This window comes from Myxocyprinus asiaticus, chromosome 41 (genome assembly GCF_019703515.2).
Source record: "Myxocyprinus asiaticus isolate MX2 ecotype Aquarium Trade chromosome 41, UBuf_Myxa_2, whole genome shotgun sequence".
Classification (NCBI taxonomy): Eukaryota; Metazoa; Chordata; class Actinopteri; order Cypriniformes; family Catostomidae; genus Myxocyprinus; species Myxocyprinus asiaticus.
The window spans coordinates 15,762,125-15,782,607 of record NC_059384.1 but is presented as its reverse complement, the minus strand read 5'-3'; the positions used below and the strand labels follow the sequence as shown (position 1 = coordinate 15,782,607).

The 20,483-nt window shown below is 36.6% G+C and overlaps 1 protein-coding gene across 1 annotated transcript; it reads right to left on the bottom strand.

Annotated features, from left to right (window-relative positions):
- Positions 1–3,667: 3,667 nt before the first annotated feature.
- Positions 3,668–20,471, bottom strand: LOC127432001 (transmembrane protease serine 7-like). The gene is made up of 18 exons (XM_051682719.1): positions 20,336–20,471; positions 17,366–17,570; positions 17,132–17,262; positions 16,958–17,025; positions 15,989–16,182; positions 15,709–15,744; positions 12,709–12,937; positions 10,914–11,038; positions 10,730–10,842; positions 10,489–10,595; positions 9,029–9,165; positions 8,749–8,856; positions 8,174–8,281; positions 7,967–8,083; positions 5,762–5,960; positions 5,040–5,308; positions 4,028–4,164; positions 3,668–3,874 (listed from the first exon to the last, which is right to left on the bottom strand). The coding sequence occupies exons 1-18, from the start codon at positions 20,402–20,404 to the stop codon at positions 3,710–3,712; spliced, it is 2,517 nt and encodes an 838-aa protein (XP_051538679.1). The 5' UTR covers positions 20,405–20,471; the 3' UTR covers positions 3,668–3,709.
- Positions 20,472–20,483: the final 12 nt, after the last annotated feature.

The following is a 20,483-nucleotide window of genomic DNA, read 5'->3' as shown; positions in this document are numbered from 1 at the left end:
TCACTCTCGGTATCCCACTGTGAACAGGTGCTGCAAGGGACCCAGCATGCACCGCGGTACAAAGGGGGTACAAAGGGAGCACTATGAGAAGGTACAATCCACACAGCCATCCGTGCGACAGAAACTGTGGGCAAACTTCTCCCGTGCGCGTGTGCCATGGCCAACAATGGGCAGTCAGATGTGGCATGATTAGGGGCATCATTAAATTAATCAGGGAGAAGAATGTATCATTATACCGCTTCATCTACTGTGGATTAAAAACATCGCTGCATAGCTAAAATATTTGTTTAACCGGAGTCAGTGTGGATTACATTTTTCGCAGTTGCTTCCCTCCCGTGTCTCACGTTACGAGCCAGCGAGGCATGCAGCCTGGGAACAAAAGTGGACCCAATATCCCCGTGCGCTCCGCACTGTATTGATACTCACCGATTCCTGGGAAAGATTGGGACATTTTCCTCATTATTAGAGTCCTGAATGAGTGAGATGTGCTGGACTTGAAACTACCTGATTTATCTGTTATCATACTGGATGTGGGTTGTATTGCTTTTATTGTAAAATCATAGTATGAGATGGGATAATGCTGTAACTATATGAAAATAAATAACTTTTCCTTGCATTTTAGAGATTAGATTGTAGTAGGCCTACTGTGTTTAATATAACTAATATGTTGTAAATATTAATATCATTGTATTATATTTTATTATAATAAGGGCATCCGGTGTAAAACCTTTGCCAAGTCAAATATGCGGATCCCGGATGGCCCGCTGTGGCGAACCCTAACGGGAGCAGACGAAAGAAGAAGAAGATTATATTTTATTATAATGATATATGAATATACTTGTATGATTATATTTGTAAAGATTATAATTATATTTAACCTCATCAACTATGGTGCATTTTTGGGCTGCCGCCGGCAATTTTTCACACTCAAATTTAAAAGTTCAACATTTACACATACTGTGAACTAATTGCCTAAAATTGGTCTAATTTTTTCAGAAACAAAAGACTCCAGTTATTCATAAATAATATTGTATTATTATTTAGATACAGTCTTATGATGAATATAATTTAAATATATATATATATATATATATATTAATTTTTTTGTCCTATCTTTGTAAGCATGTAATTCTAGTTCTGGTCACTCAATATCCCTCCAGAAAGTCTAATTGTATTCCCCTAGATGGCAGCAAGAGAGAAAAATATTTTTTCCTCTATCACCTTCCTTCATGTAAGAGGCGCTCTAATGCATTTCAGCCCTCACAGATATACTCATCCATAGACATTCAGTCTAATTTTCAGTTCATGCACCACCCCCATTGTTTAATCGAGTATCTCAGCCTCTGAGTGGACTATAAGCTCAATCTAGGTGTCATTAGAAAGCTGAGATCCTCCTCTTTTGTGATGATGTATAACATTTATCAATAGTGGATAACATATATTTCCAATTATTTGTTAAGCATACTTTTCCTGCTGGACCGCATATTTTGTTCTGGACATCTAAAATATAACATTTGATTATTCACACAAGCAAGCTCACATACAAGTGAAAAATGGCTCAATTTTCAGAAAACTGCCTAAGGTGATTTGGGGCTTACAGCAGCAGTGATCGGGGCATAAAGGAGACGTTTGTATTTGATGTCTTACAGAAAACATATTTCACTTTTTGATTCTTTTGAAAATCTTTCAAACTGTGGCATTAGGGCAACAAAATAAACTGTACAGTCTTTCAGAGCTTTCATTTGATATGTGATTTGTCTGTTTAAGAGCTATTTGAAAGACTTTAAATTCACATTAATAGGTGACGCTGATTTGCGACACAAATGTTTGCAGGCCTTATTTTGTTATTTTATGTAACATAAATGCAGAAGTGATGGTTATTACGATACCCCATATGCCTGACTTCTGTATTCAGAGACTTAAACATTTTTAGCGTAAACTTTTTTGGTGATATAGCGCCCACTTTTAGACCTGCCGGCTGGTCCACAGATATCACACAAGCGAGATTTCTGTTGTTGGGTCATTCCTACAATTCAGTGACATTTCGGCTTTGAAATTGTGAAAAAATTAAATATACTTTGATGAGTATCTTAATGTTTCTTCATGAAAGGGACACGTTAAAGATGTTGTAATTCATACCGGTCAAGCTAAATTACTTTAAATATTCAGATGTCCATTTGGTTAAATGGGCAGGGTCAGCATGGAAAATAACAGGGTGGATATTTAGTGGATAAATGAGCCACTACATGGTCTGTGATTGATATCTAGATAACATATTTGTAAACTTGTATTGATGATTTAGTTTATGCTAACATAAATATATTGAAATTTTAAAATTACATAAATTTTCCCTATATCTTCCCATATCGGGGTGGGCATGTTATGCATGACTAACATAACTTATTAAAAGAAAACATAAATAAAATAAAAGAGTTACGCACTTCAAACAACTCGAGTTAAAGCTCTAGGGACATGAGGAAATTATATTAGTACAATAATTGAAAATGATTTCAATTATTTAAAATGTGAATTTTTAGGCCCAAAGCAGTGCGTAACATAAATAGTCTTTATTCTTTTTACGAAGCCTATTACAGTACAATTGTAATCACGTGAAATTAAAAATATAAATACCACAAGTTGTACAGGGGGCTTAAATGTCACAGAACTGTAGGAATGAACCTGTTCCATATAGCAGCACAGCTGTGGTTCAGCCGTAGACACGCGACTACAGGTAATCACAGCCATGCTGATATATGGAACAACAGCTTAGTAAAAGTGTGATATTGCTTTCGTACGTTTCAACAAACAAGATAATAATATTAACTTACGTGCCAGATAAACATTTTCCAGTTAGATTGTGCATTTAATCTCCGCCAGTGACAGTTCCATTAAAAGCCAAAGCATTAAGCAATATCTACACTGATATGTTTTCTTTTGAAGACACATAGATTTTTGCTACATTTATGCCTCTCATCCACACTACAAAAGCAGTTTCCTCTGCCAAAAATGGAAACATCCGAAAGCGCACGATGGCATTACGGATATTTGTGGCCACAAGCACAACGTGCTCTCTGCACTGACTGTTTTGAACTAGTGGTGTTTCGTTCATAAACAATTCTCATTTGTTCTCATTCACTTCCGTTTTTTTCTGTGGTAAATGACTCTGTGTTTTTTAATGAATCAGTTGAGTCAATGATTGAATGACTCACTCATAACATAAAAGAAACTCTTTTGTCTCCACCTACTTGAGTAAATATCTCCAAAGATGGTCACTGAATGAATCAGTCAATTAAATCAAAATGATGAATTAAAATCTCCACCACTATTTGGAAAGCTATAGTGATACAAAAAGTGTATCAGCACTCTTTGAATGCTCCTCATCCAATCAGAATCGAGGCCCTGAACTAACTGTTGTATAATGTTATGAGAACTTACTATATTAATATTATACCAATTAGAAATATTAACACTGGTAAATTGTCCTTTATATGTCAGAAAATATATGTAGTGTCTGACTTAACAAGAAAAAAATACAAATACAAACAAAACAAATGTATTATAATGGTGTTACATTATTAACAGACCATTAAATAACACACCAAAGTTGCTTTGGAACAGCTATTCAGGTGACAATGGCCTTGCTTGCATTGAGTTAACAGGACTGCTTTTCATTTTAAGGTGGATTGCTTGGCTGCGCATTTCACTATTGTTAATTTTGAATATGTCTGTGGATCCAGTCTATGAACTTGGCCACTCTGGTGTAAACTCCAGGAAGGTTGGGTCTGCCACAGCCAGAACCCCAACTCACGATACCCGTCAGAAACCAGCGACTGCCCTTGTCAGCTTGACAGGACAGAGGGCCACCTGAGTCCCCCTGCAATCAAAAATTGGTAATGTAAGAATCCAAACAGGCAGCTCACTTTAAATTATAAAAGTGAGTCCCTTAATAATGCTCTGAAACCAGAGACTAAGCTTATGTTTGGTTCATAAAGCAGGACTCAGTCCAATGCCCGTTATCTTCTCTCACCCGGCAGGCATCCTGCTCTCCTGAGGGTACGCCAGCACACAGCATGCGGGGTGATACAGGACCGTAGCTTCTCTTACATTCACTCTGGCTAAGAATGTTTACTTCTGCCTTTTGCAGGACTGTGGGCAGCACCTTATCTGAATATATAAAGAAAACAGGTTATCTCTGTCTAAGCTTTAGTCTAAGTGATAGACTAAAGCTGTGTCCCAAACGACACACTATACACAATGCAGTATGCACTTACAATATACACCATATTAATTTTCAAAGTTTAGTATTGCCCCAAATGAAACACTAACGTTTTTTTTTTTTGCTGTTTTCAGCTGATGGAAGTGATGTTTTAATTGCACACGATGCGATGTCGCTAACTTTAGCGTGTTAGCTAAACTCAGTTCAACACTTGTATCTAATAATGTACATATTAACACAGCTTGAAGTGAAGGTAGAGCATTCAACTCATATTTTGCCATCTTCACAGAAGTTTAGCTAGATGCCACATTCACCATTAATAACAATTGTTTTGTCAGGCCAGCATTGCGGCCATGTAACTCCACCCCTTTCAATACGTAGGGCAAGCCATGACCGTTGAGTGCATGATGTGTCACGAGGTACATCAAACGGGTACTCATAGTACACTTCTTTTTGATGCATTTTTAGTGTAAACATACCACTTGCACTACTTACACTACAAAATGGCATAGAATAGTGCAGAAGTGTACTATTTGGCACCTCAATTATCAGCCATACTAATAAATCAGCTGATATTTTCCCCTTTTTAAATAATTCCTAAACACCTTAATCAATAGATAATAAACAATTGCTATTTTCAAATATTTAAATAAGGTTAAAATAAGGTTACATTTCAATGTACAGTATGTCTATTCACCTATTGCTATTATTAAATTTGGATGGATGGATGGATGGATAGATAGATATTTCAAAGTGTCAATTAATTGTCTATGTTTTTTTGTGCTATTGTAAATGGGAAAATCTCTATGCCATAAGTCCTCACCCTGTTCAGAACGGTAACCCCAACCAGTGACCCAGCAGCGGTGCCCCTCAGTAAAGGTCTGGGAAGGGGCAGGCAAGCAGATGGGCTGGATATACTGTCCAAGGCTGCTGGGCCAGGCCTTCCTTAGCTGCAGCAGGGCAATGTCATAGTCAAAAATTCGTGCATTGTAGTACTCATGCATCACAATGCGTTGGATCTCTGCCACATGCTTGGCACTGCCCTGATTAAGCATTCCTAGATGAGCCATCCACTGACGTGCATCTGACAACCTGAAAACATCAAAGATCACACATGCCCAAATTGCAGTAAGACCTACAGGTTAAAGGGATAGTTCACCCAAAATTTAAAATCTATTATCATTTACTCACCCTTATGTTATTCCAAACCCAAATGAATTTCTTTCCTCCATGGAACACGAGATGTTGGCAGTCTCAGTCACCATTTACTTTCATTGTATAGAAAAACTATGCAATGCAAATTAATGCTGACTGAGACTAACATACTTCCTAACATGTTCCACGGAAGACAGAAAATCATACAGATTTGGAACAACATAAGGTTGAATAAATTATGACAGAATTTAAATTTTTGGGTGAACTATTCCTGAGGTTAGATTGCTACCATCTAAAAGTGTATTAAACTTTGTTGTAGCATGATGAACAACAGTGGTATGATGACACTATTGTTGTTGATAATGTGTATGTCTGCCCGACAGTCCTCACCTTTCTTTGCTGAAACAGTGACCTGCAGAAACAAGCCACTCATCAGAGAGGACCGATGCCCCGCAATATAGCTGACCAGCAAAATGCAAGCTGACCTGCCATGGCCACTCTCCCTCCACTGCATTGATTCCACCCACAATTCGCTGCTGAGGGGAGGTGCTGTCGAATACACGCTTAAAAGGGGTGGGATTGCCACAGGCTTCAAATCATATGGGAAAAAATCAGATAAAAGCTGATTAAATGTCTGTATATGTTAGTAAACAATCATCCAAAATGAATCACATGCTATGTAGGAGTGTAAAGATGCCTATGTAAACTTAAACAGGTCCGCATATTGATATGTGTTTGTGTGCATAAACTGCTCAGTCATGATGCTGACAGGTGGGGTGTGTGATGAGCCAAAGCCATTAAAATCAGAGAGCGTTCAGACTGAGAATGAACCGTGATCAAAGATCAGGTTGTCTCCTGTAATTTCCCTCTGATTCAACTCCAGTACACACATATCAATTACCAAACAAGTTTTCTATTCAACCATTACAACAAAGTCAATAGATTATAATAATAATAGCAATATCATCATGGGAAGTTGGTGGCTATTTTGGGTTGAGTGGCTAGTTAGTCAAACATGAAGAATGGTGGTCCTAAATTACCATTAACTTTTCTGTCTCTTTAAAAGATGTGGAACTTGCCTTATATTGCAACACTTTGTCTGAATTTGTTATCATAATGTTGTGGGATTTTTTTAGGTAATGGTGGAGTTTAAAGAATAAACTAAATGGGTATGACAAGACTAAGGCCACATCCACATTAATCCATTTAAGTTTGAAAACTCAATTTTCAGTTTCCTAACGTCATCCTTTCCAAATAATGCCTTTATGGATAGCGTTTTCGAAAGTCTTCTTTTTTAGATGAGAGCCATAAACATAGCATATTAGTTTTAACGAAAACATATTACTTTCATGCATTGATAGCATTAATTTCTCTATGTTTACACCTCTCATCCTCACTGGAACGCTGTTTTCCTCCACCAAAAATGGACCGTTTCAAAAACACTTTGAAAATGATGACGTTAGGAAACTGAAAACTCGCCACATCCACATTAATCCGTTTTCGTTTGAAAACTCCTTCAAAGTATGCGGTAATGGAGAGTGTTTTTGAAACACTCCATTTTCCATAAGGGGGAAATAAGAGGCCATGTCCGCTCTAATCAGTCTTCATTTAAAAACGTGTTTTCAGTTTCCTAATGCCATCATTTTCCAAAGTAAGCGGTAATAAACATTTTCATATCAAAACACTTTCGAAAAGTAGAGTACAGCAAACCTAGCAAAACGATGACGTTAGGGAATTGAAAACAAAAAGACTTTATCAAGCAAAAATCAATTAGTTTGGACTAGCTTAAAGGGATAGTTCATCCAAAAATTTAAATTCTCTCATCATTTACTTCAGAAGCGATATAATAGGTTTTCACATGTGAAAGAATGTGAAAGTTAAAGTGGAGATTTAAACAACAACAAAAAAAGACTTAAATATTGATCTTTTTCTCACCCACACTTATCAAATCGTTTCTGAAGACATGGATTAAACCACTGGACTCTTTTCGATTACTTTTATGCTGCCTTTATGTGCGTTTTGGAGCTTAAACTTTCTGGCCACCATTCACTTGAATTGTAAGGACCAACAGAGCTGAGATATTCTTCTAAGAATCTTCGTTTGTGTTCTGTAGAAGAAAGAAAGTCACACACATCTGGCATGAGGCTGAGTAAATGATGAGGGAATTTTCATTTTTGGGTGAACTTTTCCTTTAAAAGTTCAAACTGAAAGCATGCTTGTGTTAAAAAAGCTAGATGTAGCTCAACGAATGGAACAGAATGCAGGTGTCTTGAGATGCGTTTTTTTAAACACAGCATCATAAAAACATGGTGCTCCTGTGCGAGCTGCTGAGGGGAAAAAACAGTGAGACATGGCGCAACAGTTAAAGATGTCTGTCTAGCTCATTTTTACCGAAGCACAATGAAAAAACGTCTCAGACAGACACAAAAACAAGTTCGGTGCCAACAGCCCCTAAAACCATAAAACAAACACAGATGGTATTTAGGCTAGTCCAAATCTGAAGGGTTATTCTCTTTATAAGGGTTAAGGGTTTGGATTACTTCCAATCTTTTTGATAATAACAAACTGATTTACAAATCAAACAGTAAAACTCACCACAGTCCTTCTCATCACTGTGGTCGAAGCAGTCAGGTAAGCCATCACATTTTGCATTTTTCTTTAAAATGCAGGCTCCATTGCCACAGCGATAACTGACCCCAGAACAGCTAGTCTCTGCACAACCAACATCCATCACTGCACATGCAACATTTTGTGCTCAAAAGTATGAATGTTGTTTGAATTTTGAAATGGATTTGCCATTACCCTGAGTACAGTTGGCCTCATCTTTACCATTGGAACAGTCCATCTCTCCATTACAAATGTACAGTGGGTGCAGAGGGGTCGAACCTCCACAGATTTTGGGAGGTTTAGCTGTTGGATAGGTATAATGTCTTACTGATAAAATTAAGAAAATTCACACAATCTGTACATAGAAAGATATCATTGTATACTATCCTTATACAAAGAAATATACAGGTATATCCCATATATTTCCTATTAAGTGCTAAATTAAACTAAAGTAAGCTGCTAAAATGAATCCTAATGCAATGGATCTCATCTCAACTGGTGGGCTGTGACCCTAAAATGGGTTGCAGGTCTTTTCTCATAGGGTCACAGATGGCATGGATAACACAATGCTAAATACAATAATAAAATGCATTTAATCATGTCATCATGCATAATTAGGATAGCAAAAATTTGCTTTATAACTTGTAAAAGACAGAAATACTGGTGTAGTATATCTAGCATAAAACACTAGTTAATGTTTATCTCACCAGTTTTAATATATCTGTGTATCGAACTACATGGTTTGTGTGATTTTGTGGTAGTTAACATACAGCAGAAAACCTCATCGCTTTCATCCTGGCAGTCATCCAGTCCATCACAGCGCCGGGCCTTCTCCACGCACAGACCTGTGGCGCACAGGAAGTAGCCCTCTGGGCATGCTTGAAGAAAGAGAGAGAGAGAGACATGTCTGTTAGGAGCAATTGGGAGTCAAGACTCATTTTAATGACATAAGATATTATTATTTGCTTGTAAATCGGAATGTACTGCTAATGAGAAATGACCATTGAAAACAATTCTGCATTTCCTCTGTTTCAGTAGCATTGTTCTTACGCTGGCTGATGTTGTAACTGCTGTAAGTGGCACTGAAGGGTTGGTCAGCGTTTCGTGAGCTGCAGCGGAAAACCACTTCAGGGTTTTGTGTGGGAATACGGAAGACTGTTGAGTGGTCAATGTGATTTCCACAGTATCTGTAAATTAATTACAGTTATTTCTATAAAATTTCAAAACTTTTAAATTCATTCTTGAACTTGAAAACTATTGTTACTGTCAGCATTAAGAAATGTATCTGGTCATCCGGTCACCCCAAAAGTATTTGGACACTTTTGGACACTTAAGTCACACTTAAAATTCAAGTCAGTGTGTCATCTGCAAACAAATGATGCTAGATATTTTATCAAATAAATCAATAATATTTTATTATTTATTACATTTTTGCAAAAAAAAATAAAATAAAAAAGAGTCAGTTCCTCTCAAGTACAGAGAGGTGTCCTAGCAGAGTTACCTCAGGTTTAGTTCATGACATTAACTTGTTGCATTAACATTTGACAGCCACAAAGTGTCTGAAAACTTTTTTCTTTATTTTGAACACTATTGGTTTCAAAATGTTAAAAACAAAACAAAAAACTTTTTGTGAAATGTTTTGCTTGAAAAGTGTGTTTGTTTTATATTGCTTTAAAATGCCACTTGGTTAGATATTTTGTTCTATATTGCAAAGACATTTATTCAATATAAGTTTTGGCTTAAAGTGATGGTTCACCCAAAAATGAAAAATCAATCAATCAGTCTATCTATCTATCTATCTGTCTGTCTATCTGTCTGTCTATCTGTCTGTCTATCTGTCTCCCTCTCTCTCTCTCTCTATCTATCTATCTATCACTCTATCTTTCTCTCTGTCTATCTCTCTATCTGTCTGTCTGTCTGTCTATCTATCTATCTGTCTGTATGTCTGTCTGTCTGTCTGTGTCTGTCTGTCTCTCTTTCTCTATCTATCTATCTATCTATCTATCTTCAGAAGCAATATGATAGGTGTGGGTGAGACACAAATCAGTATTTAAATCAATATTCATATTGCCACTTTCTTGGCAGGGAGGAGAATTTATAGTAAAAAAGGCCTTAAATATTGATATTTTTCTCACCCACATCTATCATATCGCTTCTGAAGACATGGATTTAACCACTGGAGTCATATGGCTTACTTTAATGCTGCCTTTATGTGCTTTTTTGAGCTTCAAAGTTTTGCATCCTGTTGACCTGCATTGTATGGACCTACAGAGTTGAGATATTCTTCTAAAATTCTTCATTTGTGTTCTGCTGAAGAAAGAAAGTCACACACATCTGGGATGGCATAAGGGTGAGTAAATGATGAGAGAATTTTCATTTTTGGGTGAACTATCCTTTAAATGTCCAAATACTTTTTGAAGTCACTTTAAATGCACATGTTCATTTTTTACTTACATGATTTTAAAGATAACTGTTGACTCAAAGCAATTTACAGCTGAAATAAGACTTACATAATCTCATTAACCTTCCACCAGCCGTGTTCACAGTTTTGCGAGTCTTTTAATTTCAGTATGTAGTTTTGGAACCTCAAAGCCACACCCAGAACAGCGCTGGGCATCTGAAATACCAACACCCAACAATATGGATACTGTTGATAATATCTCTGCCCATTCATTTATTAAAAAAAAAAAAAGAAAAAAGGAAGCACTGTTGATTTCAGACTCGTCTAATGAGTGCAGTAAGGAGCAGTACCTGAAACAGCCAGGTACAGGAGCACTGACGGGGTAACAAATTTGGGTAGAATGGACTGGTTATCACTCCAGCATCACCCGGGCCAGCTGGTAACTCTATCATATTCATGCACTCTGTATGGAAGAGACAAATGGGCTAAGGCTTACAATTACACAGCAGACACACTAAATCACGCAAAACTCACGTTCTTCCATGAGAGCCTGGAAAAGTCCTCTGAAGCTCTTGTTGCCCTGTGTGAGTCTGAAGAACAGCAGCATGACATTGGAGGTGGAGACCAGTGAGATTGGGACAGACACTGATTCACAAAACCTTCAAAGAGAACACCAAGACGAAACAGCATTTCTTTGGTAATTTTTTAATGAATCTTTCATTTTACCAACACCAATTTATTCTTGAGGATCTGAAAGTGAGAGGTGAACAATAAAATGAAAGACGCCCCAGAATTAAAATCTATGAATTAGAAAAAGACTGATAATTACCACAGACAAAACTACCAGTCAAAAGTTTGGACACAGCTACTCACAGTGTACTAAGACTATTTTCTAAAATGTTCACATTTTATTAAAGCCAACACTATAAAATAACACAAAAGGAAGTATGGAAATTATGTAGTGACACATAAATGTTCCACAAACCGAAATCTTACACTATATTTCAACCTTGGCCTAGATTACCGTTCTGCACACTCTCAACCAGCTTCATGAGGTGCCACCTGGTATGTTTTATTATTTTTAACAGCATTTAAAGGTGCATTCAGTAATTTGGGGCTAATTTAAACACAGAAAGACCAGCAAAAGTCAAATAACTAGAGTAAACTTCGATATGGCATGCACAAGGTGGAAAGATTTGATGACAGAGAAAAACAGGAGTAGTGATGCCGATGTTGCTTCTTTTTTGTTGGACAGGTAAGACATTATTAATTGTTTAAACCACTTTTTTATGCGCTGCTTAGGTAGCTGTGCAGACCTTTAAACAACAATTTACACCAGATTAATTATACTGAAAAACTTTAATATCCATTGAAATAAAAACGGACCTAAGACAATTGAAAAAATGCCGTAGTGTGGTGCCCCCCTGGATAGTATCAGTGGAATTTACAGAAAACTCATACAAGTTTCTTTTTAAAATTACGTGTGTAGACAACGTATGTTAGTAATGGACAGTTTTCAGCAGTGTTTACGAATGCAACCGGAAAGCAATGTGTAATTGTATTTTCTTTGTTATCACAGCTATAGTAAGGGGGGCTCATCTACCTCCACCTCTATGAAATGGCATATGTCTTTATTCGTTTAGTAGCTTGGCACAGCGATTGTTGTGTATTTTGTGTAAACCATGACTTTGGTTGCTTGGACACAAAACGAGTCCTTCAAATACAGTATTCATGGACATGCTAATTTTGATCATCAAAAACAATTCTAATCTTTCCTTTACCGTGACATTCTGTATCACTAGATAATTGAGGTTCATTTGACGCTAAGCAGTTCTCTAATAAAGGTAATAACTGTCTTTAGAAATAACGTGAAATGTAGACAGTCTCCAAAGATTATTGATACGAGGGACAATAATAATCTGACGCTTGATTTCTGACGCTTGTTTTTAGGCAAAGCAATTATATTATAGTAGTAGTAAATAACTTTAGAAATTACTGATATTTTTCCAGATGCAAATGATATTCCAGAGCTGGCGGGGGCAGCGGAGACGATCATGATTATCCACATCGATAGATGGCAGTACAGCATCTATCACCACTGTCACATCTGTACTTAAAGTACACGAAGAAGAGCAATGCTAACACTACCTAGAGAACTACTGAATGCCCCTTTAAGGAATTCCATAATGTGGTGGACATACTTTTGACTTCTACTCTAGGTATATGTTCATTAGACAAAACAAATATTCAAAACAAGACAAATATTCTGAAATTAACTTGTATACTGTAACCGACATATTAAAGTATTTTACTTCATTCCATCACAAACCTGTACAGAATCATTCCTCTCATGGGAAGTAGAGCGTCATACACAGTGAGTGCATCATAGACACAGTCACTAGGCTCAATGCTCAAACTTTTCACAGTGAGTCGGATGACAGAGCCTGGAGCGCTTGTCAGTTTGATGTGGCAGCTCAATCCTCCCCATGAAGAAAACACATTGAGGGGAACACTCACACCAGGAACACCTGCATACAGCTTATCCACACACTGAGAGCCTGAATGGACAAGTAAGAGATAACAGCAAAATCTGTAATGCAGTCACATTCAGCATTCTAAACAATGTACCATTACTGTTTTATTTATTGCAGGGTTGGGAAAAATTCAGAATTTAAGAATTGGCTTTCTTTCACCTCATAAGTTGGAACTGAATTGACAACACAGTGAAACGAAAACACAGTCATGCAACAGTGGGATTTTATTAGTCCAACACATGTTTTGTGTCAAAACATAAATAATGACATTCATTTATTTTAACTAACTATTCCTATTTTTTTTCCTGATATAGGCCTACTGTATAGAATAATTTTTTCCCCCACAATTGATTGTGGGGAGACATGTATTTCTCTAACCTAAGTTCAATGCTGTCAGAACAGTTAACACAGCATTCAAAGCAGAGTTTAATTTTGCTATACAGCACTGCAAAATACAGGTCGAATTTCAAATATAGATTCATATTTTCCAATGTTTCTAAAAAAATACACCATATGTTGTACGATTACATTTTATGTGTAATTCATACTGAAAAATTAAATGTTTATTGAAAACTACACTACAGAATTTCTCTGAATTTCTTTCAATTTCAGTTCTTTTTTCTTTAAGGTCCTGTAAGCAATTTTTATGGCAAGGTATTCAGAAAATGTTCCTTCTCCCTAAAAAATATAACTGAAATAAGTGTCCTGAGATATCTCACTGGTCTCTGTGACAGCACTAACCGCAAACAAAAATGTGATGGCGGACTGTGGACACATTCCTTGATCAGCCAATCAGAAGACTTTGATGTGCTTTCTGCCTGTCAATCATTTTGCATGTTCTAATAGTGCCCACCCACTTTTTCAGCCATCTGGGTTCTGGAAGTATTTTCCCCATTAATTTCTTCATAGACTTTTAGTAAAATCATTCATAAAAGAGTTGTAAGCCATGATCCAAACCAACCAGCTCTGAGGACAATCACAACATCACGTTCTTTGTTTTGAGGCTTTGTTTTTTTAAATTGGACATAAAGACAAAGGTACAAGGCTGTGTACTTACCGTCTTTCATGAGGGCATGGAATACAATCCCTTGTAGCTTTGCGAATGATGTCATTGAATAAAAAATGATGGGAATATATAAAACTATTGATTTTAGGTTGTTGATTATAAGTGTAGAAACAATAGCCTATATTTTACGTTAATTGCAAAATATTCTGATATGTACAAATATATAAGTAATTTATGGGTGGAGGGGACTGACTCGATTACGTCATTCACATCGGTTCATGGGAATGGGTGGTTGCTCCGAGACACATTTTGCAGGTTTCATTAGACACGGTTCTCTGATTGGTGGATCTTTCTCTGCAGAAACTTTCTCTTTCAATAACGCAGACGAATGGCTTCAACGAAAGCATATACCATCGATGAACAACCTCATAGCTCACGGTAGATCTGTCATTAAAGGTTTATAAGTTATTGCTGAAAATCAATTTGTCTATGGGATAAATGAGTGGTATTTTTACTTCCGGAACCAGGCTGTTGCACTCTACAGTGTAGTAGTTGAAGCGGAGCATTCAGATTCATTACATTTGTCAGCTGAGGGTGCTATTTTGTTACTGTTGTGTTCTAAAACCATGAGAAGATGTGTTGATCTACAGTTCTACAGGTCTCAATGATATCTTTGGAAGGCAGTTTTTTGGAAAGAGGGGGCGTGTCTAAGTTTATGGCACAGTCTCGTGGAAGTTCCAGAATGGCTAAAATCGCTTACAGAACCTTTAAATTCAAATTTGAATTACAATAGAGTGCAACAGTCTGGTTCTGGAAGTAAAAATCCCATTAATTTATCCCATAGACTAATTGATTTTCAACAATAACTTATAAACTTTTAAAGACAGGCCTACCATGAGTTACGAGGTTGTTCATCGATGGTATATGCTTCCTTTAAAGCAATCCGTCTGTGTTATCTCAACTTCATTTTAAAAAATTGTGTTTGATAGCGGAATTCATGGTAAACAACTACATTACCCATGGTACAGCAAAGAAAGATCCTCCAGTCAGAGAACCGTGGCCAATGAAACCCACGAAACGTGCCTTGGAGTGACCTCGCGCTCACTGTTAACTCACTGTGAATGACGTAATCAAGTCGGTTTCCCTTCACCATTAAACTACTTATATATTTGTACATATCGGGACATTTTGCAATAAACTTAAAAATACGTTGTTTCTATACTTATAATCAACAACCTAATATCAGGGCACTGTAAGTCGCTTTGGATAAAAGCGTCTGCCAAATGCATAAATGTAAATGTAAATGTAAATATCAATAGTTTTATATATTCTCATAGTTGTTTATTCAATACATCATTCGCAATGCTTCATGGGATTGTAGTTTGTGCTCTCATGAAAGACGGTAAGTACACAGCCTTGTACCTTTGTTTTGAAGCAAAAAAGTATTTGAAAATCAAAAAGACAGAGTTTGTGATGTTTTGATTCATGTTGGAGCTGGTTGATTTGGTTCATGGCTCAAACTCTTTAATGAAGGATTTCATTAAAGGATTTCATTTTGAAAGAAATGATTGGGGGAAATAATTCCAGAACCCAGATGGCTGAAAAAGTGGGTGGGCACTGTTGCACTCTATTCTGCATCCTGTTTGCTCCCTCAATTAAAATTCAGAAATTGAATGACAGTTTCAGGAACTGCGGAATTGAACAAGCATTTTCAATTAAATTCTGAATGGTGCACAATCTTGGTTTGTTGTATATCTCTGTTTTGAATCTAAGAAAGACTTTGGCTTACCCATAGCTGTTGATGTGTAATCCGAGCGTAAAGCAACTGGGAAGACAAGAAAACAGACATTGGCTAGAATAATGCCTCTGAAGCTTAGCCATAGACCTTTTTCACAGACTGTGATGACATGTTTCTGCCTTATTAAGCAACCGGAATTTTTTTAGTTATTAAGTGTAAAATGTATAACATTATCCTTTGTGTTATTACCCTGGTATTAGTTTTAAAAAGAACTATTTACCACAGCTGTGATGGGGTTTCTAATACAGCTGCTGAGATTGGCATAGATTACCATTTACAAGAATGGAGTCAATGTCGACTGGTAGACCCTGCAGGAAGCCCACTGAGGACCTGTTTTGCAGACTCGTGAGCACAGAGTCTCTGAGGATGGCACTCACACACTCCTCACACACTGCTGGAGTCTTCAAGTGTGGAACCACAAAGATCATCCAGAAATGCACCAGCACGCCCCCTTTGTTATTGTTACTGATGGAGTGAGAGATGATTGATTACAGGCTACATGCAGAAACTAATAATAACATGACATCTCAATAGACTTTATTTAGTAATTATTTACATTTAGGATCACTGAACCGATGATCAGATTTCTTTTAGATAGAATATGCTGCTCTTAGCTTCAAAAATGAACGTTTCAATTAATAGTCAATTGAGACTCTCAGTGGATCATTTACTGGCATTAAAGACTTCTACTGGATCATTGCAACAATGTAAACAGTACAGTCATACAAAGCTTAGACCAATGCTTCCCAACATTTTTTCAACCTTTCCCTTCATGTGTTACTATTAACTCATATTATGCTGGATATACTGTAATTTAGCATTAAAATTAATGTTTTTAAAGTCACTAATATTTCTAAATTTACCAAAAAAATTTCCATCGCTGTGTGGAAAAAAGATTTAACAAGTAGCACATTCTTTTCATTATGCTATGAGTGTCATTAATACACATTTAAAAAACTTGCACACATTACACATATTATTCTTTACACATATATCGTTCCTGAACTGAAAAATTCATGAGATTACCCCAATTGATTATTTTAATCTATTTTTTTCTGTTTTATCGGTTTACCAAAGCAAAATCTAAATCTTTCCAAGTACCCCCTGGATCCTGATTAAGAACCCCCGGTGGTACACATACCCCTGGTTGAGAATAACTGGCTTAGACAGATACAAGGCCAAACAAGAGAGAGATAGAGAGTCTATTAATCCACTTAGAGTAATACTGAACCAACTGTACCTCAGATCAGAGATGATGGTGTTTTTGTAGAGTCTGGTCACTGATGACGTTCGGTATACACTGGTTATCTTTATGGAATACAAATATTAAGGTGATGATGGCAATGATTTTGAAGGCCTCTTATTATTGTTATGCTGTATTTATGCTGCGTGTCTGTTTAACTGCTTTACTCACCACATGCTGTATGCGGTTTGCCATGGATACAAACTCACTTGAGTCAGCATGTCGGTACTCTGGTATAAACTCCACATTGGCAACACGGAACATACCAGCAAAATACACACCGCTGTTGCTCTCTCTCCGAACTGCAAAAACATAGGATGCATTTGTTCACCTTTTACCAACTCAATTAGATATGCAAACATAATTATTTTATATACTGTACATGCATGTGTGTGTTTCGCTTACATATAAAAACCCACAGAAGTGACCACATTATCACCACTATGACAAACACCACCACTGTGATGAGGATAGCCAGATTCTGTAGATTCCATAGCGGGTATGTCTTCTTTGGCTTTTTTGCTTTTCTCCTCCTGCGTCTGTTGTATCTTCTGCATAGTTTATGAAGAGTTGCGTCCACCGTAGCTACTTCCACGGACACATCAGCTACCTGAAACCATAGGTATGTATCACGTTCTGACTTGATGTAACAAGCACACTCATACAAAGAAAGAAAACTTCTGCGAATGGAAAATCAAAGATGTGATGACCTTGATTACAGTGCAAGAGTTTTGGCAAAACATTGTAATATGTTTATAAAGTCTCAGGTATTAAAACAGCAATCCACTGATATCATTTCAGGTAAAATGTGTGAGACGGAGTATTCACACATCCACTCTTTTGTAGGCTACAGCTTGTAAGTGTCAGACAACCCATGATGTACATGTCTTCTATGTTAATTGTGTATGATCTAAATACCACATTTAAAAGGGATAGTTCACCCAAAAAACAAAACAAAAAAAAAAAACAAAAAAAACAAAAAAAAATTCTCACATCATTTACTCACTCTCATGCCATCCCAGATGTGTATAATTTTCTTCTACTGAACACAAACGAAGATTTTTTTTAAAAAATATCTCAGCTCTGGAGGTCCATACAATGCAAGTGAATTATGCAACTTTGAAGGTCCAAAAAGCAAGTGTCCAAGTGGTTAAATCCATATTTTCAGAAGTGCTTTGATAAGTGTGGGTAAGAAACAGATAAATATTTAGGTCCTTTTTTATTATAAATCTCCACTTTCACTTTTAGATTCTTCTTTTATTTTGGCGATTCACATTCTTTGTGCATATCGCAACCTACTGAGCAGGGAGGAGAATTTATAGTAAAAGAGGACTTACATTTTGAACTGTTTCTCATCCACACCTATCATATCTCTTCTGAAGACATGGAATAAATCACTGGAGTTGTATGGATTACTTTTATGCTGCTTTTGTCCTTTTGGATCAGCAACATATATTATTGTCATGAGGGATTTGAGTTACATGGTAAAGCCACTTAGTAATTCTTAGAGAGACAAACTGGGCTGCAAAATCCACCCGAAATATGGTTCACAGTTGCCTGATGGCCAATGGCTTAAACCATTTTCCCCAAAATAAATTAGTACAACCATTTACCACAATCTTTATCTATCAGCCTGATGCACTTATAGGGCCCAGGTTTCCAGGTTTCTACCTTGAGTGTAAAACATATGAATGTAGAATTTATATTCATGCCATTCTCAGCTCATGAACATGTTTAATGCCTTAACCAACATAGACATTGACTGAGCTGATCAATATTCAGGTTAGTGGTCGATCATATTCTTAAATTGATATTTTTGCCTCCCCCAATCATTATTATTTGGTTGAATCTCTGGTTATGAATATGATCGTGAACATGACAGGGTTTTCCACACAGTCAGTTAAACAATCATCCCTTACATTAAGTGATAGGCTGAATTTAATAAAAATTTTGGTACTAAAAAATTATGGATATGCAGTATGATTATATGTAAGAGATAAATATTTAAAGGAATATTCCGGGTTCCATACAAGTTAAGCTCAATCGTCAGCATTTGTGGCATAATGTTGAAATCCACACATAATTTTGACTCGTCCCTCCTTTTCTTTAAAAAAGCAAAAATCGAAGTTACAATGAGGCCCTTACAATGGATGTGAATGGGGCCAATCTGTAAACATTAAAATACAAAAATGTTTCAAAAGTATAACCACAAGACATAAACAGTATGTGTGTTAACATGATTTTAATGTGATAAAATTGCGTAATAAACTTTTCTGCGTAAAGTTATAGCCAATCCAACTTTGTTGCCATGATGATGTACTGCAGCAAACAATGTAAATACGACGATTTAAACAACTTTACAGCACAAATAATGCATGCGTTTTAACAGAAGAATTACTTTAAGTGCTTTTATAAAAAATGATAAGCTTCACATTTCTGCCTTTTAACCCTCCAAAAATGTGCCCCATTCACTTTCATTGTAAGTGCCGCTCTCAATGTGACAGATTGTTTTGTGATTGCAGAACATCGGTCAGTTCAGCGCAGTCACCATAACCATGACTCTTTGCTCCCATTGTTTTTCTCTACTCATGCATTATTTACACGATGTCATCCCATCTCGCTTTCTGTATTTAATTTACGATGAGATAACACGGGGTAAACAGTCCATCAACAAAAAGAAACTATAGCTTTAAACATTTCTCAAATACATTTTTGAGTGCACATGGCAGGAATTCGTTTTATTTGTCAACAATTCAATTTCATGTTCCTTAATTTAGTCGTAAAACAGAAATGTGCACTCTTAGTTGCCGTTCACACCGAACTCGTTTTTATTTATTTATTTTTCTTGCGTCTGTCTGTTCTGTATTTCAATTGATTCCATATGTAAACATGCGCTGTACGGTCGTCTTGCGCCGCCTGTTTTCCAGCGTTTCGTGCGGGAGCGTCGCGTTTTTTTAGACGCCATGTCAAGTCAAAAAAGGCTTTTGGAGACACCTGCGTTCTGTTGCGCTGCATTTAGCGCAGGGACGCGTTCCGTTTGAACGGCCCCTTATAATATATACAGTTAAAAAATTGACTACCCCTTACAAAAAAAAAAAAAAAAAAAAAAAATGGCAACGGTAACTACAGCTTCCGCCAAAACAAAAGTTATTATAGTTCTTGTTATAACAATAAAATTGTAACTTGGCTACAACCACTGTTAAATATATATATATATATAAACAAAATGACTGAAATATTCGGAAATATTCTTGATTTGACGTATATGCCATTATTTATCAATTTCACAGTAATTACAACAATTGTAGTAGCCTAGCGGAAACTGTTTTGAATTTTTTTTTTTTTAATTGACGTTTGGAAGCGCAAGTTACTTACACTTGTAGTATCTTCTTGGGCTACATCATCCTCACTCCCCTTACCGCCTTCTTCTCGCACTGTTTCCATGGCACAAAGTCATTCATTTGGACCGGTAATGTCAAATATTGGGACCCAATCCTGCATTGGCAAATTTGTTTGACCAAAT

What these genes read in the sequence shown, in the direction of transcription:
- LOC127432001 (XM_051682719.1), bottom strand. Translation starts at nt 20,404, where the DNA reads ATGGAAACAGTGCGAGAAGAAGGCGGTAAGGGGAGTGAGGATGATGTA. An exon ending in CAAACCGCATACAGCATGTG is followed by an intron (nt 17,026 to 17,131) that starts GTGAGTAAAGCA and finishes TATTCCATAAAG; the next exon opens with ATAACCAGTGTATACCGAAC. An exon ending in AGAGGAATGATTCTGTACAG is followed by an intron (nt 11,039 to 12,708) that starts GTTTGTGATGGA and finishes TTCTCTTTGAAG; the next exon opens with GTTTTGTGAATCAGTGTCTG.